General features: G+C 35.0%; 1 protein-coding gene across 1 annotated transcript in view; it reads left to right on the top strand.

Annotated features, from left to right (window-relative positions):
• DYNC2H1 (dynein cytoplasmic 2 heavy chain 1) overlaps nt 1-24,069 on the top strand; it is a 180,898-nt gene that overhangs the window by 81,375 nt on the left and 75,454 nt on the right. The window contains exons 67-76 of the mRNA XM_074153785.1: nt 871-990; nt 3,462-3,596; nt 4,353-4,496; nt 6,165-6,254; nt 8,376-8,441; nt 11,883-11,933; nt 14,056-14,133; nt 14,636-14,767; nt 16,684-16,756; nt 23,414-23,574. Of these exons, the coding sequence (XP_074009886.1) occupies nt 871-990; nt 3,462-3,596; nt 4,353-4,496; nt 6,165-6,254; nt 8,376-8,441; nt 11,883-11,933; nt 14,056-14,133; nt 14,636-14,767; nt 16,684-16,756; nt 23,414-23,574 (1,050 nt within the window). The remainder of the gene's footprint in view (nt 1-870; nt 991-3,461; nt 3,597-4,352; nt 4,497-6,164; nt 6,255-8,375; nt 8,442-11,882; nt 11,934-14,055; nt 14,134-14,635; nt 14,768-16,683; nt 16,757-23,413; nt 23,575-24,069) is intronic.

Below are 24,069 nucleotides of genomic sequence, written 5' to 3'. Positions count from 1 at the left end.
ATGCTAGTAGCTGTTGAGATTTTTCCTATAACTTTTAGGAAGCAAAATGTAGCATACCGATGGAAGAGAGAAAAAAAAGAAAAGAGATAAGTCAAGGGAAGAAATACCCTCTTTATTTGGTATGAAACAATTTTTTTCAAACAAACAAGAGGGTTAGAATGGGATGTAAATAAGATGTTGATAAGTAAGATATAATTCAAAATGTGAAGTGTGGGATGACCGTATGGTTTTCATCCTTCCACTGGAGATAGGGAATTGATTTATACAATGTTGCCGCTGGCCACCTCTTTAAGTGGAAACGCAGAAATAAAAAGAATTTTGTTTTTTGTTTTCTCTCTTTGCTGGCAGGAGAGGGGTTTGACTTTTAGTAGACTTGCTGGAAAGAAATTCACTCACATTCTTTCCAGTTTGTGCTTTCTATCACTACTTCTTCTAATATCTGATAGTAGTATATACACTATGAAGACTGCCAGTCATTTAAACACAGATGTGATTCAGATTGATATGCAAAGGTTTAGGTCTCAGAATAAAAGGGTATGGATCAGTGTCCTTAATAAAGTGATGCAATGCCTTTTGAGATCTCCTTGAGTATCTCACCTGGCTTGCACGCGCTGTTATTCACAAAGGAATGGTTCACAGTAGTTCCTGGGTTTTACTTGCCACTGCAGGATATTCTGGTTGTCTACATAGATTTCAAGCTGTTGGATGTCTCATGCAACTGAATAAACCCTTAGAAGAGTACTTTCAAAAATATAGACTATATACTACTGTATGATTAATGAGTATATATTATGCTATATAATTAATGAATATATCTTATGAAATATTAAAATGGTTTTTCTCCTGTTGAATAATCTCCTTTCTTTTTAGCTTTTGGCTTTAACAATTCGGCATGAAAAGCCTGATTTGGAAGAACAGAAGACGAAACTGTTACAACAAGAAGAAGATAAGAAGATACAGTTAGCTAAGCTTGAGGAATCTCTTTTGGAGGTAAAATAAATTTACTTCTTTTCTATCTGTTAGATCAATAAGGTAGTGTTCATATTGGTATTTGTTTGAATTAAAATGGTGAAAGTGTTGGAATAATGAGCCCTCAGAATTTTTGATTTGAGAAAATAAAAGCGTTTTCTGCCTACGGCTGTTGGGAGAGTAAAGTAGATAAGGTAATTCTAGAATGTTCCAATGAGAGTGACTAGAACATCTATTTATTATTTACAGGGCCCTGTTGCGCTATACAAATAGGTGAAAAAATGATAGACTATAATGAAGATTTCTTTATAATGAATTTTTCTATTGCCAAGGAACTATAGTATTTCAATACATTAAGCATTGTAGAAGTTAAACATATGAATTGTTGGGCCAGATATAGGCTGGTTTAGATTGCTAGAAATTTCGTTATTTTAATGCATTAAAAAAGAGAAAACTTTGTTAAAATTTTTACTATTTCTTTTTCAAATTTTGAGTTCTAAAAAAGGCACATTTTTAAGCTTGTGAATCATGTCAAATAATACTTTCTCAAGTTGAGAAATGATTATGTGTTGTGAAAGAAAAAAAACTCAAAGAAAAATTCCCAGCAGAAAATAGAAACATTTGTTGAGAGATATTTAAAACTTCAACCCCCCAAAATTGTTTCTTATTAGCAATGAACTGTAATATTCTTTATAGTTAATATTTTTCTTTCTCATATTTAAAATTAATATTCTCAATTTTCAGTTGGATTTCTCCGAACCTGTACTTCATGCCCATAGGAGTGGATCCTCAAATCCTCCTTCCTTCTAGAATATCAAAAATGCAGGGAGATTGACCTGCTGTCTCAAAACTTTCAGTCTGTAGCTGAGTCACAGAACTTCGCAGTATCCAGCACAATGGACTTGAGCATAAGCTAATAGTTTTTACAGATTCCTCAAAAAACAGTAAACTGGACTTTATTAGACTGGCCATTAATAGCTCAGTTTTAGAATTTTGCACATAATTATCTAATGTGATTTGAATTTCTGCATTTACTGTCCTTATTAAACACCCTATTAAGTCTTAAATACTAAGCTCAAACCTTCTCTTACAGATTTCTCTTACAGGCAGAGGGAAACTTGTCCCCTAAAAAAATTCCATATTCAAAGTTGATCATTGTTCAACATCTTAATGTCTGCCAGAAGCCGAGACTTTAGAGATGGAACAAAAAAACCTCCACCTTTTTAGAACAGACTTTTTGTGTGATCTTGGAACTCCAAAATCTTTCACATTTGTCCAATCTGCATTGCCAAATGCAATATTTTAAGTAATTGATGCCTAAGGTATCTACAATAAAATGTGGCCAGTTTTAACACCAAGGTTGGTTTCAACTTTGGCGTTCTTGTTAGCACTGGAATAAGAGTACTCTTTGACCCTGAAGAAAGAAATCTAAAGCTCAGTGGAAGCTACCAGGCACTACATGGACTTTGTCAATAAAGAAGTCTGTGCTGGAGATGATCTAGCTAAATTCAAGTTAATCCTAAAGCAACATTAGCATTCCATGTGAAGTACTGTACTCATTTTCTTCCAAAAGCCTTGAAGTAAAGACATACATTCTGTGGCTATTTCAGAGCTCACACTATGATTCCTCATAGCAAAATCGGACTCCTTGAAAAAACAGATATTCTTGTTCTAAACTCTTTTTAGCTAGAGAACTAAGTGCATTCTACTATTCTAGCTGGTGAATTTTTGCCTCCAAATATCCTGAAATGCTGTCCTGCAGGTAGTTGTTCAGAGCTGACTTAACTGACAAGAAGCCAATTTTGTGGTGTTGTCTGGCTAAAAAATTGTATTGAAGTGTGTTTACTGAAGGTTAGTAAAACCCCTTAAATAACACTGAATAAGACAAGCTTTTCCAACTACTCCTTAGAAGTAAAATTGTTTACACAGGAGAACTCAGGGAAAATCTGGGCTAATCTCAAGGATTTTGAAGGGATCTCAGATTGCAGAACTGAAATTGTTGTAATCGTGAATATTCATCTCAGTTGGAAATAAGAACTAAATTGTAGAGTGGATATTGCAATGTTTTTGAAGGAAAATGATTTTATGAATGACTGGGTACAGGAAGTCATTACAAGTAGCCAATTTCAGGTTAAATTGGTAGTTAAATAGAAGAAAAATTTCCCTAATTTATATTTACCGTGAGGATATTAGTGCATAAGACTCTGATCATAGAAATCATTCTCAAGAGCTTGCTGATGACTTCACTTTCCAAACCTGGCAATCTGGATTTTTGGAGTTTATTCTTGGATTTTATTTTCCATGCTGCTTTAAAACACCATCTCAGTTTTTGGAGTAACCCCTTCCTTTCTAGTGCTCTTGATGCACTCAATGATTTAGAAGTATGTACAGGTGAGAAGGAAGGACAGCTTCCAAAATGGTTCTTTATGGGTGTTTTTTTAATGTAACATAGATGACTGGTTTTGGTTTGGTTTTGGTTTTGGTTTTTTCAGACACTTGCAACATCACAAGGCAATATTCTAGAAAATAAGGATCTAATTGAATATTTGAATCAGACTAAAGCAAGTAGTGCACTCATCCAAGAATCACTTGCTGAATCTCACAGACTTCAGAGTTTCCTTGATAAGGTGAAATAATATTTTAATCTTTTATTGGTGTTTTTTCCCTGCTAAAAATAGTCATCTTCTATATAGAGAGGATATAAACATCCAAAGGAGTATAAGATCAGTAACATACTAAATTGATTTTCTGGAGTAAAAGATATTTGGGATATGCAAGTACAGAAAGTATTTTCAGTACTTAAATTCCTTTGTGTTACACATGGTGAATAGCTATACAATTTAAAGTCTGCCAGTTTGAATTAAAGGAATTTTCCCCAAGGACTTATTGGCAAGTAGTGGGTTTTGACTTCATTTTTGCCCTCTGCTATTGCAAACAGTATGGCTTATGTGGATGTTCTCCATTGCTGTTGCAAAAATTTAGATCATTGGGGATGCTATTTGTCTGGCATACTGTTTTTGTACCACATTACAGAGTTTTTCTGTGTTCTTATTTGTTTAGTTTAAAATTTTCTATTGAATTTTAGGACTTGTTCTCTGGTGGGAAGAGGCCTCAGTGCCCTAGGGATTAATTTCCAAAATGTTCTTCATAATTTAAATAAATTTTCACTAAAAATGCTGTCTTTCAATTTTGAAATCTAAAGACAGTGTTAAAGTCTTGAGTGCATGTCCCTCAATTTGAAGAATCTGAAAGAATTCAGTTTTCTAAAGCAGTGGGAGTCTTCTGAATGTTTTTTCAATGGGATGAATAAATGTTTATGCAATAACCAGTAGATGGCAGTAATGGACTGGGGTTTTATATGCTTATGTTTTTTTTATCCACAGGAGAGGGACGCCTATCTCCCTTTAGCTGAGAGTGCTAGCAAGATGTACTTTATTATCTCTGACTTGTCCAAAATTAATAATATGTACCGGTTTAGTTTGGCGGCTTTCCTGAGGCTTTTCCAAAGGGCTCTGCAAAATGAGCAGGTATTTTCTCTTTTCCTGAAGCTGTTAATGCTGCAGAAGAATCAATCTGCTTTGATCCTTAGAATTTGTTAGTTGCTCCGGACATTTTTAGAAAATAATGTGTAATAACTGATGATGAAATGTATAATTAGTGTTGCTGAACTGTTATACTTTAGATACTCAGAATATATGCACATGGAATTTTTAATGATATTACATTACATATAAATCATAAAATTGCTGTGCCATCTGAAAACAAAGTGACTCATATTTGTAATTTCAGGCTTGCAATTTGTCTAAGGTGAGTTAGGAAAAACATGATTGATTATAACTTTACTGAAGGCTTTATTCAAATAAATTAATGATCTAATCTGCAAATAACAGTAATTCTATCAACAAGGGGTAGAAAGGACCTACATTTTGACATGGTTCAGTTACCTGAAGGAAGATCAAAACTTTATCTACTTTTACACAGTTTTTAAGCATGCATGCAGCCTGTCATGTTAAAAATGTAATTTTTACTTTTCTGTATTCAAGTGGCCAGTATATTCTTACTGAGGCACTGAATTAAGGATTTATCTCATGTCACCTCACTCTTTAGATCTAAACCCCACACTGAGTGACAATGCATTTTCTTTTCATTCAGCATCTCCAAAATTCATCTTAGGTCTCTTTGTTTCCACTTTAAAAAGGCATTCACCAGCCTTTCATCTTGTCGCTTTTTCATTCCCCTTTATTCTGGCATCTGTGCTTACAACTTTCCTTCAGCTACAATCTACCAGAAACATGGTTCTGACTATGCGAACTTGCCCTCTTTAAAATTCTTTTCCTATTACTTCTTTTCCACAACATGAGCTTCTAACTTCTTGTTCTTATTTTCACACTCTTTCATTATTTCTGTTCTACTTGACTATTATGTTATCTATTTAAAACTCAACTTCTTGTCTTGCATTCTTTGTTTTCTTCCTTTTTTTGTTTTCCTCTATCCGATTCTTCATTTTTCCCAAACTATCTTTTAGACATGGGAAAGATATTAGTCAAATCAGCTTGTGAATCCAAATTTCCCTCCTTTATAAACTCATCTCTTCGAATTCCTACATGGTACAAAGGAACTTGTTTTTAATAAATCTCATACTACCCATTACTTCCCTCACCTTTTTTTTTTCTTGCTCCCTCTTCTTTCTTCCTTTATCTTATCTTTCTTTCCGTTTTCTCCTGTTATAATTAGTCTTTTATTCTGTAAGCTTTGAAGGACAGGGTATATTTACTATTTTCTACAATGTTTACTTCAGCTGGGCTAAATTTTTCTGCAAGTTTAGTAACTACACTTAACATCAGCATACGTAAACAAGTTTTTACCAAGTGAAAGCTATGAAATTTCAAGGATATCGATGTTAGGAAAAGAAACTGTTATCTCACACTGTATGTATTTTCCTTCTATATAATATTGTATAATGTTCACATTCAAAATATTCAAGGCCAGAGTATTCATTTCTTAATGCTTTAGCATAAATTTCTCATTTTACCATCTGCTCATTGATAGCTGCTGCGAGTTCAATAATACGTTTTTAGAACTAGTAAGTATCACATAGAGTCCAGATTATTTGTGTCATTCTGCTGAAATCTAGAGGGTACATTACAAGATTTTTCCTTCCACATGAATTTTTGAAATCCAAAATTTCTTTTTAGGATTCAAGTAATACTGAAGAAAGAATCAAGTCACTTATTGGCTCATTGAAACATACAGTGTATGAATATGTTTGTCATTGTTTGTTTAAGGTAAGATTATATTTTTTTCCGGCTTTTATACAGTGCACTGGGTTTGGAAGTATACTTTCAGCAACCAACATTTAATCTACTTTAAAGAAACAGTGTCAGTACATATGCAATACATGCAATATTTAACATGCAAAATGAGAAGGACTAAAAAATTAGGATATGACAGAATTAAGATTGCTTATGCACATTTCTCCACAGAGCAGTTTCTTTTATTAAAAAGGAAACTGAAACAAACATGGTAGTGTTCTCTTTTCTTTTTTCATATCCTGCCCCAAATCTCTACCTGCTAGCTTGTTTGTTTCAATCTGTTAACTTCTTCCTCTGTATAATGTTCTTAATATATTTCATGTTTGCTCTGTATTTGAATCAGGTGGCTTTTCTCTTCTTGCTCTCTTGGTGAAAACCTAGGATAGATATGCCTTTTATTTTGAATTTTAATTTTTACTTTCACACGGAACAGTCATAACAGAACGTGTTTGTCTCATAGTGCCACGCTGAAGAATAGTAGGTCTGCATAGACGATTTGAGCAGTAGTGCAAATCGTGCAAGTGAGAATGGAGAGATCTTGGAAAATTTTACACCACCTCCTCCCCCCTCCCCCTAGTCTAGCAACACTATATTGAGGATGCAGGGGCAGCAGTTATTTCTAAGGATATGGGTTTATCAAAGTCCAAGAGGATTCTCATGAAATATTCTCATAATAATTTAATGCCTATGTTTGAAGTCCTGAGTATATGAAGCCTTCCAATAAGTCATCATGTCTTTTGAATATTGGAAGACAGCTATTTTTATATCTCAGGAAAGATTCAAGATTTCAAAAGCAAGGCACGGAGAGGAGATTTCTAGTAGGAAACATTTTCACTGTGAATGATCAGATTGGAATTTAGAAATTACTAAAAGTGTGTTACCATGCAGCTTCAGGCTAGTGGTCCATCCAGGTTAGTATGATGTTCTGATAGTGGAGAGAACAAATAAGCTCCTCACGCCATCAGCACTCCACTGCTAACTCTGCTTTTCATCCATGCAAATTTGTAATGACTCCTGTGACACTGAGGCTTTACTAATGTCTCCATAAATGGTATAGCTCATACAGATTCATACCTTTTTAAGCGTGTTAGAATTGGGAGGGATGGTTTTGTTTGTCTGTCTGTGGTTAATATTTATGTTTGTGTGTATGTAGACTTCATGTATGCTAGTAAATCAAGTGGTGCCAAGAAATTTTCCTGAGCACTGGAACTGGCCCAGTTGTACTGTGAATTTGTCAAAATAGTTGCTGTCATGGGTTTGGCCTTGACCAGTTAGCGTTCTTCAAAAAAATTCCCATACAAGTTTTGGATTCTAAATCACCCAGGGAGCATTCTAATAGGCAGTTTGGATTAGCAAGCTTTCTCTCAGACCTTGTCTGAGAGGATGAAAGAGCTGAACGGTGTGGACTTCAGCCATTCAGCAGTTGTTCTCAGTGTCATGTGATGTTCATGGACGGGTTTTATTTATCAATACAAAGAGAACTTAAGTGCTTTGCCACAGTTTGACCCTGATTCCTAGTTGGGCCCATTTGCCCTCCAGTCCTACCCCTGTAACAAAACCAATAGTAAATACAAGCAAAAATAAAATATAATGCCCTTTATTTGCTTTAATTGTATCCTTGGGGATACTGTGTACCATATGGTTTTGTAATTGAAAGAATGAATGAAACGGAACTATGTAAAGCAGGAAACAACTTTATGTATCAGTATCCATAGAGATACAAATTATGCCGAAAGTTTATTGTGGCTGCCATCACGCAGTTCTGCAGTTACCCAAATTGGTTTAAAGCAGCTGTGGCTCATATGAATTGAGGTATGTATAGCCTCTTTGTAGTTTCCAAGGTCAGTCATTCAAAGGGCAATTAAACCCAGTAGGATACGGTCTCCAAGCCACATATGTCCCTTTTTTCACTCAACCATGGTGTTTGTCTCTAAGTTGCAGAGGTTTGTAGCAATTTCAAATTAGGATACGTGTCAATAAGTCACTACTATGGAATTAGAGGTGCTTTATTAATTAAATTTTGTTACTTATAAAAAAAGAAGAAAGGTGACTTTTGATGATCATATAAATACATTTTTACTGCTTTTATTTCAGGCTGATCAACTAATGTTTGCTCTACATTTTGTACGAGGAATGCACCCTGAACTTTTTCAAGAGAATGTAAGTGCTAGAGGAGAAAATCCCCAAGTGATTTAGTTAAACTTAATATGAAGAGTAAATAAGTAGATAAAAGTTTTTGTCAGTAAGTATAGGACTTGGGATTTTACATTTATATGCTACTATTTTTCTATGAAAGTTACTTCTGGATATCAACATGGTATTTATTGTGTTCAAAGTGAAGATTGCCATGAGAAAGGTAGGTAAATTATTGCCTTTTAAATAGGGGTCTGAAAAGATATTTATGGAGGGTTCTTGCAGTTTCTTCCAGGCAGTGTGTCAGTGTTTCCCATCACCGTGTGCCTAGACATTTATTCATCCTTCCAGTTAAATATGCATGTTCCTTTATGAGTGAAGCGATGCATACACACCTGTTTCCCTATGAGCAAGAGTTCCTTGCACATCGTGCCTTGGTACTGAAATGCAGAAAAGGGGAGCAAGGCTTAGGGAGAAATAAAGTAAAAGTCTGATTCTGCAACCTGCAGTTGAAGACACTTAAAGCAAAGAGTCTTCCTGAAAGGAGAAGTAATGAAGTTATCTTTTGTGTGTTTCAGCCATTGATTCTTCAGTGTTTAAGAAATCCCAGGGATCATTAATATCCTCATTTGCTACAGTGTCTTCAAGAGTGCACTGTACAGAGAGTGTCCTTCTTGTATGTTGTTCTCTGGCCACATAAGTATTGGATTCTTTGCACCATAGTGGCCTGTCTTTGAGAGGAATGATGAACTCATCCTGGAATGGTTTATATTTTTGATAGGATAGTGGGATGCACTTGATATAGGTTCAAACCACATTTAATAGAAATGGCTGTCTGTTCAGTTTTTAGGCAAGTGCTGCATTATTAGTGTATTCACAAAAAATTAAGAAATGTCACGTGATGTTTTTGACAGTGGTCTGAATGAGGCCTAATCTGAAATTGCCTAATTTATAGGGAATTTACCTGTTGCTTAGAGGCTAAGGTTCTCAACAAAATTGCAACAGAACTTAAGTACTGCTAACCCTTTTCTACCATGGAGCAGCACACATCTCAGTAATAGTGTGTTCTTCTGTTTGCGTGTTAGTTAATTATTTTGCCCAACACGGAGGTTCATAGAATTTACATGTTTCGGGTAAATGGTACTTTTAGTGGTGATTGAATTGGTAAGTAAAATTTAAACACCTGTTAAAATTAATCTGAAGCAGGTTATCCTAGACTGTCTTTGTAAGGAATAGGAAAAAACCAGACCTATCAAAGAAGTTATTTAGTTTACTCAAAAATGAATTTTGTAAAATAGGTCAGATGGTTCACTGCCAGAATTGCTTACTTCTCTCCGTTGCCCTTACAGGTAGACTGGGCTAACTGGCTGCGATTTGGATGCCAAAGTTATAGTTATCTATAATGTGGTGAAATTAATCCTATTAAGTCTATCTGAAGTAGGACAATATGCACAATTGACTCAATACAGTTGCTTACATTTGGCTGATTAGTGTGAGTTAAGACACATTTAATTGTGTTAAATACCTACATGGAATGGAGCAACAAAGCTATGCCTTTCTGTACTAGAAGCTTGAGACCAGGAGTATCAAAATGGTGGTTAGGTTGCAATTAGCTAGAGTCCGTGATAGGATAAAAGGTAAAATACATCTGAAGGAAGTTATGGAACTTGATTATATGAAGGATGTGGGTTTAAGGTATAGGGTTGGTTGAAACTTTTTGGTGTTATGAGGGCAATGTTGTTTTATTGCAGACATTTACCAAATTAAATCCCACAGTCTTTCAGCAATGAAGCTGCCTAATAAAAATAAATCAAATTAATCTTGTTGGTAGAGGCATACCCTGCCTACTCTTCATTATTAGATCTTCCCTAATTCATCTTTATTATTTTTTTTCAGCTTCTGAAAATATCTTGCTTTATCTTTCTAGGCCTTGAGTTTATAAAGTCACAAAGGCAGCAACTTACAAATAGTTTTCTGACTAAATGAAAGCCTGGCTGCCTAGCCTTCCTAAGTGTTTGTAAATACCACTTTATGTGTCAGTTGCTATTGTTTAGCATGCATTTCCATCAGCTATTAGAGCTCTTAACCAGCTTAATCTATGTTATGTATAATGCATATTCCTGCAGTATCTGAGTACTCAAGAATTAAAACAGGCAAATATCAATAATGTTCTTACTTCTCTGAAAGGTAGAAGTTATTTTAATTAAATTGTTAAGAGTGCTTGTGAACTATATTTGTTGAGGAAAATGAAGCTGAAGTGGCTATTTTTTTAAAGTTATTTCTCTTAAAGCTTTTAATGTGATAAGGCTAGAAGTTGCTTATTATGCTGCTAGAGAATTTTGTATTCTAAGTCCCTGTCCCAAAAGAATTCAACCTTCTGCACTTATGAATTTTTTGCATAGTGATAAGAAATTTGTAGTACAACTTCAACATTATGCTGTAGAATGCCTTTGTTCTTAGTAGAGAAATTCTCTTAATCAATACGTATGGATTTTTCTGAGGTAGTTTTACATGTCTCTACATATTATACTTCTGCTTTCCTTCATAAAAATATTACACGATTTCTGGTTTTAAAACTGGGGAGCCTTCGTGTGTTTTTCTGTGCACAAGCATTTTCTTTGTTATTGGGAGAGGAACATCAGTTTATAATTGAAAGAGAGAGTTGTTTCAAGACTCAACTAGATTGATGGGTGCAAAAAGCTATGCTGTGGGCTGTATCAGAGCAGTACTAGTTGATTGACTTTTTCATTTGGAATGTTACTATTAACAATAAAAAAATTTCTTTACTATAGATACTGATTATGTAAAATGTCAATACTTAATTTTTTAGTATATTTCTCAATACCTCTAAATATAGGATTATGTAATTTCTAGTATGTGTTTAAATACTTATGGAATTTGTCTTAAAATGACTAAAAGGTGTCTTCTTGGATACAAACACCAAGTCTAAAAGACTTAATCATACATAAATTCAACTTACATTTCACTTTCTTAAGGCAACCAAAGTATTCATAATACCAATCTATTTTATTAAGTATTCTTCCTGGTCTAACTGCATCTTTTGGATACTAAAACATGAAACACTATTGAAATATGGATTCTGTAGTTATCTGTCCTGTGTGGGCTGTTGATGCCCTATCAGGCAGTTTGTGTTTCCTTGCCAGCCAGGTATGTTACTTTTTGCTGCTTTATAGTCAGGCAATCTGGGTGGGAGCTGTGGGTGCTGAGAAAGGACAGGGCTTCTCCTTTTGTTTCTTTTTCTTATAAAGCGCTGTGGTCACCTTGAATTCTGCAAAAGGAATTGCATACTGGTAGTATTACCTTGAGTTATAAAAATGTCTTATAACTCTTTCAGAATCTAGGCTTAATTTGTTTATCTTCCTGTTTTGCCTACATGCTACTACATATTATTCTTCATTCTTAAGGATGTCTTGTGACTTACCTGAGTTGTTCATTTGTTGCCCCTAGGAATGGGAGACTTTTACAGGTGTGATCATTGGAGATACCATAAGAAAATCAGTAAGCTACATTTATTTGTATATTTTGAAATAAGGAACATTTACTTAAATCCTGAAAAGTTAAAGTTGTATTCTTACTGCATAGTTTAGTTAATTGTATTAATACATTAAAGGAAGAAATAACTTCTCACATAGTAATATAAAAATATAAAAACTTTTTGAACATGGCAGCTCATTTTCTAATTTGCATAACTTTGTGCCTTTCTTGCTTTTTTGTTTTTTCTTTTTCTGTTACCAGGTTTACAATTTTTTTTTTCAATGGTATGCTTGAGAAGGTTTTAAGACCTCTTGTGTAACTAAAATCAGTGTTTCTTTCTCCTGGTACCATCTGTGAGTTGTACTTTTTGTATGGATTCATGAACTTGTCCACACACTTTGCTAACTTTGACATACTTTTCTCCTCATCCTCAGAGTTCTAACTCTGGAGGTGTATTTATATATTTTCCTAGGTGACAGAGCTCGCTTAAGAAGCTTCTGTTGCATATCTGACCAATCAAGCTGTAGTTTACTAAATGTCTGTCAATTCTATTGAATCTGTATACTTTTAAAATAACCTCCCAGTAGAAGAGGACAGAGAAAAAAGCTAAACTTTCTGTAGTCTTATCCATTATAGCCCTTCTTGAACCAAATATTGTGACAAAGCTTTTGAAAGGAGTTTTTAGAAAACGCAAGCCCAATCAGGAATCATGAGCTGAGTCTTTCCCTCTTTTGCTAATCTCCTCTTCTCCTGCATTCAGGGTCAGGCTTGCTCATTTCCATCAGGCTTAGCTGCAGTTTTCATCATTCACAATTACTTTTAACCTTTAGCCTTTTTTAGATATCTATCAGGGTATTTCGTACATTCAGTGGTACAAGACAATGACCAGTGTGAGTACCTTGTTTTCGGAATGTCCATGACACCAACTGTATTCACATGGATGCTGGCAGAAGTGGCAAGTCACTTAAAACACAATGTATTACTCAGGTTTTCTTATTCAGGCAGCTGGTTGCTAAAAAGATTCTTAATTTCCCAGTTTCTCTAGCCCTTAAATGACTCTACAGGTTTTGCATTTCAGTGTTATTATTGACATCTCTCTTCATCTATTCTAAAGACTGTCAAGTCTTTATTATTGACTTAAATATCCGTGAACTTGATGACTGTCAAGTATTTTCTTGCTGTAGGTAATTTTCAAGCTATGTGAGATCCGGTTGTATAACGGAATTTAACACTAGTTAAATTTAGAGACCACCTCTACCCCACCTAACACACAACCCATAGATTTTGGAAAGACTGTGGACATATGTGAGTCAACCCCAGTTCTAACTGGAATGTATATTGCAGACCCATCTCAAATTTATTGCTACAATTGCTTCTGAGTTTCCTACTTTTGTTCCTTCTCAGACTTCATAACTCATGGCTGAGCCATCCTTTTATAAGAAAGCTTTCCTTTTTTCTGCTGAACATTTAAGATTACTCTTGAAGTTGCTCGATGGTTGAGAGATCCAAGGACAGAGATCTGACAGACTGTCAGACTGGTTAATGGACGCTGTACGATTTTTTTGTAAAAAATGATATAGTGAATACGGAGATTCCATGGGAGCTTAAGATGTGGTGTTAATCCTTAGAATTTCCTCCATCACCAGCATCTAAAGAGCAGCAAAATAAAGCTGTGGCCAAATTTTACCAGTGCAGAGATGTCCAGAAGTGATACTTTGCCTAGTGAATTACCCCAGAATTGCCCTTTTTGTGAAGAACCATCTTCTTCATGACTGCAAATATGTGCAATTGAGTTATTTTTGAAGTCAGTTGCTCAGAGTGCATATGCAGATAGCCAATCATTTGTGTCGCTTGTTTTTAATGGAAAACTACTTAGAGTTGAATGTGTCTTACAGATATTCTAAATTATATCTTCAGGCTCAAATGGTTAAGCAAATGTTAGTGTGAACAGTGTTATCTCAAATTTAAATCATTGGTAGGTTTTAATTTGTGATGCCCTTTATGAACTTAGCAAAAGACCACAGAAAGATTCCTGTTGTAAATGCTAATTTTATTAAAAACGTGGGTTTCGTTATCTTATTACTGAATGTAGTGTTTCACAAAAATATGTGTAATTTATGTGTGTAATGTAACTTGTTTCGATAAGGATTCACAAAGAAGTGTTCGTGAGCAGATTCCTTCTTGGATAGAACAAGACCGAGCCTGGGCAGTAGCATCTTTCAAGGTATACATCATGTGGTGGATTGAATTTAACTTAAAAGGCCTTTGGTTTTATAAAATAGTAATTTGGACTTAAATACTCAAATATGCTTTTGTTAGATAGAAATATTTTTTTATTTTAAACTGTTTATTTACCAGTATTATGTACCAGTATTATGTATTATTTACCAGTAGTATGTACTGGTAGAAAAGAACCAGGTCATGATTAACTAAGACTACAAAAAGTAGAAACCAAAGTTTAAAAACAAAGAACCTAGGAGTTTCAAAAAAAAACTATAGAGCAAATACAGACTTAGCATTTCCAAGGAATAGGTAAACAAATGGTTAATTTTAAAACCTACCGTTTTCTTCTTTAAGTCCAAGGATAAAATTCAATTGAGTTACGTGATATGAACAAGTATTTATGCACTATGACTAGGGTCATAGTGGTATTTGGAAATTAATTAAAGTATACAATGACCAAATGGCTATTCTTTATCCTTAAATCTGCATTATTTGTTTTGTAGATTTCTCTCCCAGGTCTCTATCAGACACTTTGCTTTGAAGATGAAAGTCTGTGGCACACTTTTTCTCAGAGCTCTGTGTGTGAACAAGATTTTCCATCTACTATTATAAAAAGAATTTCCTTATTTCAGCAGGTAATCTTTTAATATTAAATTATTTAAAAATAATTATGAGTTCAGCATTGAAAGTAATTTTTACATCTTGGGAATTTAGGCTTCAGGCCTGTTTGAATTATAACCAGTGACAGTATCTAAATTGTCTTACAGATTAACTAGTTTATTTAATCTAAGGATTTGTTTTTTCTGTAATACATATTCAGTTCTCTCTTATATGAGTCTTTTTTATGTTGACGTAATCACTGCAAGAGAGCATACCGTGTAAGGTAACAAGCTCTTTATTAATATTCACAGAATTAATTTTATGAATACGTATTAAAATTCTTTCATGATTGATTTGTTACTGCAGAATTTGCAGTGTCATTAATTTAGTTGAATGTCATTAATTTAGCTCATTGTTAAATGTGCAAACTCATACATCTGACTGAAAACCACGAAATGCAGTAGCAGCCACTGCTTTTTAGAGTAGTAGTCATGAAATACTACTCCTCTTGGAAGCTTGGTGATTAAAGAACTCACCAAGAATGTTGGGGAGGCAAGTTCCTTCCTCCACCTGGGGATTCTTCTCCTCTGCAAGAGAGGAATGTCACCCTTCTTGTGTTTATGGAAAAAAGGATGCCATAATTTACTTTCAAATGGTGCTGTGATTTTTAATTTGAAGTCACCTCATATAAAATGAAGGCCCATCCAAAGAAGGGGTGGGGTGTAAGACAAAGAAGTATCATGCTTGTTGGCTTTGGAGTTTTTGTGGAGAAAGAGAATTTCTAAAATAGCATGTGTGGAATTTAGGAATAAACCATTTTGGAAAGCAATTAGTCTGAGTCATGTTTGATTTGAAGAAATGCAGAAGAACAATTCTTATGTGTGCAATGTGTTGTCATAAAAATTTTTCATTTATAGTAAAACAAATCTGGAATGATCAGCATATTACATATCTAGTTCCTTGCATAAAAAGTATTTAGAATTTTCTGTTGATGAAATATACTGAAACTACCTCGTTAAATTAATGTGCCACTCATAAGTTAGTTTTTTTCAAACCCTACGTTGAACTTAAAAATAGTTCAGTAAGACTCAGTGTAATCTCAAGCTTAAAAAGTAGTACTTTCTTAAAAATTTAATGAAGTTAAATTTTTCCTCCAAAACTAAGAAAAATATTCCAGAATTGGAAACTGGAATGTGATGGTAGGTTCAGAACTGTGCTTTACGTGTCTGCAAATAAGGACGTAGGAGAAGGCATGGTGATTTTAACAAATCATTTCTATGGAAGTTGCATTAATTGCCTGTGGTTGCCTGCACCGAACATTTGCAGGAAGTTAACTGAAAAAGAGGCAGCTGGTAGGGAAACTGCTAATTTAATTTGTATCTGAATTGATGAGCTGTTCTGTAGTTTTTTAAATAACTGTAGAAGCATGTGCATAACTGTGAGGTTTGAAAGTCAGAATGTCTCAGAAAAAAAAGTCAGATGTAAAACTAAAGGTGTGCTTAAACAAAAGGAAATTCTTTCAACACTGATTATTTTACTGTATTACTGCACTGAAATCAGACACATTAGTATTCCAGTTAGGAAGTTACTGCCTAAATACATGTATAGAATTAGATTACCAGTATGAAGCTAAGTTTGCTTTCTGCCATTCTAGCTACCCACATGGCTACCTTTTTTTCTAAAACATTATAGAAGAACTTCCAGCTTACAAATAGCTATTAGATGTAGATCTATCTTCTGATACTATTGATAGGACAAACTACTTATGAACGAAGAATTACATTAGATTATCTTGGAAAGGAATGATCCGATAGCTCTCTATATTCAGAGAAAATAACTTTGCTGTAAAGAGAAGTTTAAAGAATTCAGCCTTCTTAGAAAAGTCTTGCTTTTTAAGTTGCCATAATATACTATTATAAACTCATCTCCCCTGAATATATTTTATTTTAAGGTACTTGTGGTCCAGGCTGTCAGACCAGACAGGCTACAGAGTGCCATGGCTCTTTTTGCATGTAAAACCCTAGGTAAGTTAATTTTTCACTAGGGTGTTTCCACCCAACAATTAAATGTCTGTCTTGTCCTATGTTTCACCTTTATTTTATAGTTCTTATGGAAACCTCTAAGTTTTAGAATTTGAAAATATGCTGTAAATGGGTTTGCCGATTTCTTTCTTGTAAAGTATTGTTAAAAAGTGCTTTTAAATGGTTTTGTTTATGCTGCATAGTGATTTAAAATACAATGAAAGATCTGTCAGATTCTTTTAATGAATTCTTGAACATGGGACTAATTAGGAAAGGAGAATAGCTGTTTTTCTATGTTTTACACTGCAGCGTTTTCCTTAGGATACAAATTTTCCAAAAAGATTATTTCATTTAATGTCATGTACCATTTAAAAGCCATTAGGTTTCAGATTTTGTGAATTGGATGTCAAAAGATTGTTTCGTATTTTCAGTCATTTTTGTCAGTCTCTCGGACTGTAATAAAATTTGTACTTTTTCTTTAGAAATACACATGATTTAGAGTAAATCAATGCTATGACTGGCTATTGGTTCTAGTCCGTCTGTTTCCTCTCTGAGGTCTGTTGTATCCAAAGTTAGGAGCTTGTGTTCCAAATAATCTTAATATTGCAGTACAGCACACCAAAGCCTTCCTTTAATTTGTAGCAGTTAATGACAGTACACATATGGAAGATGAATTACGAGTGTCTCATTGGGTGGACACTCTGGTTTTTAAAATCACCCTCTGCATTAAAAAGGGACAAGGCAGAATTTGTTGGTTTTAATGTGGTCAGGACAGAAGTTGGGTTAACAGAAGGGAAAGGATCTAGATTGTAAAGACAAATGTAAGTGGCAAAGCCTGTTTCTAATGTGGTAGAAAAAGTACTTGGAAAATTGACTCATAGACTCCCAAGGTAATATGGCTGACATATTTTCCAGTACTTGTGAAGATCTGCAGAAAGATCTACAGAAAGATCTCAAAATGGGTGATTTTGCATTATAATGCAATAGATGGGTTGTATATAAAAAATAATGACTATGTTAGTTTTAAGATCTTGAAATAAGTGCCTTTTCATATTATTTTCAGATTAGGTATAAGTTTAGGTCTCTGATTGTTACATTTTTAATGGCATTTGTGCAAGAGTTTATCTTACTCCCTCTTTGTGCTCTGTCTGTGGGCATTATTTGTTGGTCAAAATTGGTTCCATGTCTGCCACCAAGGCCAGCATTTTCAGGAGTAAGGTTAACCTGCTCTGTCAAACATTATCAGTGGGTAGAGAGGGTACTTTCATCATGGCGAGTGTACAGGTCCCACGCTGACAATGTCCCTGCCTGTTGGAATCAAATGACAAGGTCAGTCTGTAGTATGTGTGGCTCAAAGCCCAGCAAAGACCTGAATTCAAAGTAAATTTATTCACCCACTTACTGTCTTCCAAATCTTAATGTATTACAGAAATTGTTTAGGTCTATCCTGATGCCAGTTCCTTGGAGGCTTTCCACAAGGGAATGTTTTTTGGTGAATGAAACCACAGCCTCACCGAGGAAGGCAGAATACCATTGACTCCATTTGTAGGCAAGGTTTCATCCACAGATTTTTCGTGCATATCAGTGAGATTTTATTTTGACATCATGTCATAAATCATGACTAGCACTTTCCATCTAACAAAAGGGGTCATGCTTATATGAATGTTTTTTTCATATTTTTTTCTACCATGTCTTTTTAAGGGTCCTTGCTCTGAAACTTCTTAGACAAACTGTTTCACTTAGTTCAAAAGGGAAATTTCCAATCTCCTTTGGCTGTTTTCCTGTGAGAAAAATGAGTTCCAAAAGAGCTGTAATAGCCTACAAGAAAGTCTTCCACTTCTGTTTTATCCAGATATGCTGTTTTTTCCTTTTTTCATCTTTTACATATGTTTTTAAATTTATGGATGAAGGGGGATTAAAATAATTTCTTCTGAAGATAAAGTTCATAAGAATTTTCTATAAATGCATTTTGTGGGGACCCAAAGTATGCTTATTTCTTTATTTTACTTGCTATACTGAACTGTACTATGTTAGCAAAAATCATGTTGCCAGTATACTCCCAAATCATTCCGTATCTCTCATGGAGTTGGTTTTTTTTAATATCTTCTTTAACATAGTATTTTGAGTCTGGCTACATCAGAAATGGTATTTGAAGAGGCTTTTAATTACCTACATTTTCATATTCTTCAAAAAAGCAGTATGGATACGAAGAAAGAAAATCAGTGCAAGCTATAGAAGTCTGTATTTTATTCTCAGAGACCATTTTCCATACAGTAGACCAGAGCTCTCATGGCCACATTGCATCTGGGCCAAAACAAAATTACTTGCCAAAATAAATAAAAAAAAGTCATCTGCTTTCTGTTTCGGAATCGTGAGTAATAATAATACTTACTGATATTTTTGTACATTGTTTCTCTCTGTACAGATCAACAACAGAAGGAATTTTAACAAGCATTTTGAGTTCATGTCCCAGCTGTTGTGAATTGGTTTAATTGCATTGAATTTAGTAGGGGTATTTTTGAAGAGTTCATTGATTTTATGGAAGTTTCATCAGTTTATAAAAAATATGAAGTTTGCATCCTGTGGCAAACTATGTATTTATATGTCAGGTCTCTCTTTTTCCCACTTAGATCCCCTCCCCCACCCCCCCAACATTTTCTGAGAAGTTATTTGCTCTCACATGTGCTTTTTCTTCTCATGTCAGGATGTCAGTTTGCATAGTAAGTTTTAGAAATTCTATCAGAATGCAACATGGAGGCAGAAAAGTATGTCAGAATTTCCCAGTCTGACTGCATAGTTATTGTCTGGAATATGAGTGTTTATTGATTTACCCTGAAAAACTGCAGTCCTTTTTTTTCCATTCTCTAAACGTAATCCTGGCTGTAGCTTTAATTCTGATGGCCAGGAATAGACAGGGCTGTATTGTAGTTTTTCTGTGTTTCACTTCTGTTGAGCTTCCTTAAAACAAAAAGCATGTTCAGCATAGCTATGCTTTTTCTAAACATTGTGTCCAAATTTCTAAAAGACAAACTGTTCTATGGAAGAAAACTTGCACTGTATTAATTTTCCAAATTATGCCTCTCAAGAGTGCTACAATATATTTGGCTAGGCAGTTACTCATTTACAATTGCACCTCTTTTAAATTAGCATCATTAACATAAATATGTTATTATAATAACTTAATGTGCAGGTGTACACATATTCATCTGTTGCCCAATCAGAGCTTTTTATTCTGTTCCCCAGTTAATGCAAGGCCAAGCAGTAGTTCCCGGTTAAAATAGAATTATGTAGGGTATCAAAACTCCTTATAAGTATCTAAAGGGCGGTTTGAGGGAGGATGGAGCCGGACTCTTTTCAGTGGTTCCCAGTGACAGGACGAGGGGCAATGGGCACAAGTTGGAACATAGGAAGTTCCACTCAAATATGAGGAAGAACTTCTTTACGGTGAGGGTGACAGAGCCCTGGAACAGGCTGCCCAGGGAGGTCGTGGAGTCCCCTTCTCTGGAGATTTCCAAGACCCGCCTGGATGCAGTCCTGAGTAATGTGCTCTGGGCAATCCTGCTTTGGCAGGGGAGTTGGTCTAGATGAACTCTAGAAGGTCCCTTCCAACTCCAACAATTCCATAATTCCGTGATTCCTAATCAGTTAAGCTTCTCGGGAATCTGTGTGCCTTCTGCTTGCACTGATAAAAATACAGGCATCAGTCGCTGCTTTATCTTGACTGTAGTTTATTCCATGAACCTGTGGGAGCAAAGCAGTCTTAGGAACAGGAACTTAAGAATGGTTGAATAAGTGAAGAAGAGAGGTCTGTCTAGCATGTTAGTATAAGCAAGAGTATCTAGCAAGAGTATAAGAACATCACAAGCCTGTAGTGAAACCTTTTGCAGTGACCAGTGGTTTATGTCTCCAGAGTTTCTCAACTGGAAGTAGTAACACAGTACTTAAAAGAAAGGGAGCCTACAGGAAAAATGGGTACAAACTTTTTAGCAGGACCTGTTGTGGTAGGGCAAGGGGTAATGGCTTTAAACTAAAAGAGGGTAGATTTAGACCAAATAGAAGGAAAAATATTTTTACTGTGAGGGTGGTGAAACACTAGCACGTGTGGCCCAGAGAGGTGGTGGATGCCCCGTCCTTGAAACATTCAAGGTCAGGTTGGACAGGGCTCTAAGCAACATGAACTAGTTGAAGATGTCCCTGCTCATTGCAGGGGAACTGGACTAGATGAACCTTAAAGTCCCTTCTCACCGAAATTATTCTATGATTCTATGATTTTCCTTTTGTGGCTTCGTATATCTGTTCTGCATTTCCATGTAATAACGAATACCTGCAGGATTGCATGATGCCCATTCCACAGTGTTAATTAGTGGTCAGAAAGATCTCCATTTGATTTTTGTATCCTTGCTGCCTGTTCACTTCAATGGATATTTTTAGTCCTGCATCTTTCATAGGATTTGAAACACTAGTGAAGATTTTCAAAATTATTTTCTTCATTGAAATAAAAGTTAATAAAACTTAAAATTTACCTAAGACCTTACTTTTAATAAAACTTTGGTCTAACATTTGGTGTTAAGATTCTCAATATATCTTTATTGCTTATGTAGGTAGTGATTAAGTTCCAATAATGCTTTATGTAATGTTTTAATATTTATATTAAATTAATATGGAAACATTTATATGTTGATACTTCAACAATGAAATACAGTGACAGTGAATACAACTCAGTTGAGAGGGATTTGATGAGATGAAGCTTGCTTAAGGTGCAAGACAGTGGTTTATAGCCTAAATATCAGAATATTGCAAGTACCTCTTCCTTGTAGTCTTCATCCACAAAAAAAAACATTAGATGTTGGATTTTCTAATTATAGGCATAATACTGTCTTCCATTTTCAGCATTGCAAGCACTCTTTCATAAAAACTAACTAAACTTTCTTACCCTAGACTATGCTATCATGTTCTACTCCCTGATGTTTTTCTTTTATTGTCTAGAGTGACTCAAGTAGCTTGAATTATGACTGTAGTTGAAAAAAAACACTGAACAAATCTCTGCATATATATCAAGTTTCATTTTTTTCTTAGCTAATATGTGTATTTTCTTTCTTTCTCCCCTCCCTGCCAATAGCTTAGCTATTTCCATTTATTATGTTAGTGAAGGGAATATTAAATCTGTTAAATTTGTGAAAAATGTTGCTATAAGCTTAGTGTGGAGGAATGACCAGAAAGCTAGTGTGCTGGGCAGCTTTCATTCAAAGTCTAAGCTTTTTTCAGGCCTTCTGAAAATGCATCCAGATTTGGCCAATACAGGATCCATTGAGAAACAACTTGCAGATGTTTGTCAGATATTTTTGAGATAAAGAGTCCCTGAAGAGTCTTCCTCACTGAGCATGCTCCAGTCCAGCACTGAGCAGCCGTACTTTTAATTTCAATGTCATTTTATGGATCTTCTAGGGTTTAGGGCTTATTAGCAGTGAGCAGCAGAACTCAAGCTCAAGGGAGCTACCCTTATCAATTGCCTTGTGGCCTCAGTTTATATATTTATCTCTGCTTATATTATCTCTACATGCCTAAGGAAAGTACAATGAAAATATTTTCCAATATTAGTCTTGTTTAATCCATTATTTGAAAGCATTCTGATTGATAGTGATTTTATCCATTTAGTTGCATTGGCTAGAGTCTCTGTACAGATACATGCAGAGAACCTAGACCTCATACTAATCTTTGCCAGCATGACCTGTTATATTTAAACTATATAGTATTGTTCTATGTGGAGATAATAACTCAAGTCTGAAAGCAGACTGTGCCCTCAAAGAAATGTGTATTGCGTCTTTTAGTAGGTGACACATACATGTCACTGATTTGGGCTCTTCTGTCTTGCTTTATGTTGTGGTTTCCCATTGCACCTAACACTTCACTATTTAAGGACCAGCCCAAAGATGGAACAGGTTGCCCAGGGAAGTTGTGGATGCCCCATCCCTGGAAGTGTTTAAGGCCAGGCTGGATGGGGCTTTGAGCAACCTGCTCTAGTGGAGGTGTCCCTGCCCATGGCAGGGGGGTTGGAACTCGATGATCTTTAAAGGTCCCTTCCAACTCTAACCATTCTATGATTCTATGATTCTATGGATTGAAAATATTTGATTAACAGTGTTTGTTACATATGTTTATGTTACCCTATACTGTCTCAACATTCTAAACATTTAAGTTGTATATTAAAACAAATAATAGACTAAAGTAATTGTAGTATGAAGAACTGTGTAAAGTCAAAGTCTGATAATTAAGGCTCTCCAGACAATACAAGAGAGAAGTTCTGCATGTGGGCATACACACTGCAATTACTTTGAGCAAATAGCACAACTGTTCATATTCTTATATTCCAGCTCTTCTCTTTTTGTGTGTTTTCTTGAAGACTACACTTTAAATAAAAGACTGCAGTTTGTATTTATCCAACTGGAAGTCCAAGGACCATTTTGGTGGTTATGTCTTTTTCTTGTCAATGGAGGGTGCCTTCTACCTGCATATTTTAAGGATTTTTTTCTCATTGTAGGACCAGTTTTATGGTCTCCATTGAACAGAACTTTGACAGACAGATAACTGTAAAGAGGTTAATGTAGCACTCCGTCCTGTCTCATCACTTTATTTCCATAATAATTCTAACTCTAATTATAGGAATAAAAGAATTATCTCCATCACCTCCAAATTTGAAACGTCTGTATAAAGAGACCCTGGAAATTGAGCCCATCTTGATAATTATTTCTCCTGGTGCTGATCCTTCTCAAGAGTTGCAAGAACTTGCCAGTGTTGAAAGAAATGCTGAGTGCTACCATCAGGTCAGTACTATGTAAGCGTAATGATTAAAAGAACAATGTGTAAAATTTTACAGCAGTAATATCTGTTTTACCTCAGTTTTTAGGGAAGTTAGTATGTAAAAGCATAGTTTGGTGTTTATATGTTTGTTTTCCCCATGTATCTTGTTACTAACTTCTGATTCCATTGTCAAAATGTGTTGGAGAAGAGAGGCGCAGTGATCCTCACAGAAGCAGAATCCACACAAGAGGCATTCCTCCAACTTGGAGAAGGGGAAAATGAGAAGATAGATAAAAGAGAACAAAAGAGACTGAGAATTGTTATACATGCTGAAACATTTTTTTTAGCGTGGAGTAATCGAAATATGAACAAAACCGACTGAAAACTAGACATCATAATTTGCTTATAGGACTTGCATATTTCTTTCTTCAACAGAAGAAAGAAGTCAGATGTTCAGTGTATGTGAACGCTTAGGAATTTTGTGAAATTCTGTAAAATATTTTGAGAAATCTTACAAG

Source organism: Numenius arquata, chromosome 1 (assembly GCF_964106895.1).
Source record: "Numenius arquata chromosome 1, bNumArq3.hap1.1, whole genome shotgun sequence".
NCBI classification, from domain to species: domain Eukaryota; kingdom Metazoa; phylum Chordata; class Aves; order Charadriiformes; family Scolopacidae; genus Numenius; species Numenius arquata.
This window is presented reverse-complemented; position numbering and strand designations above follow the sequence as displayed.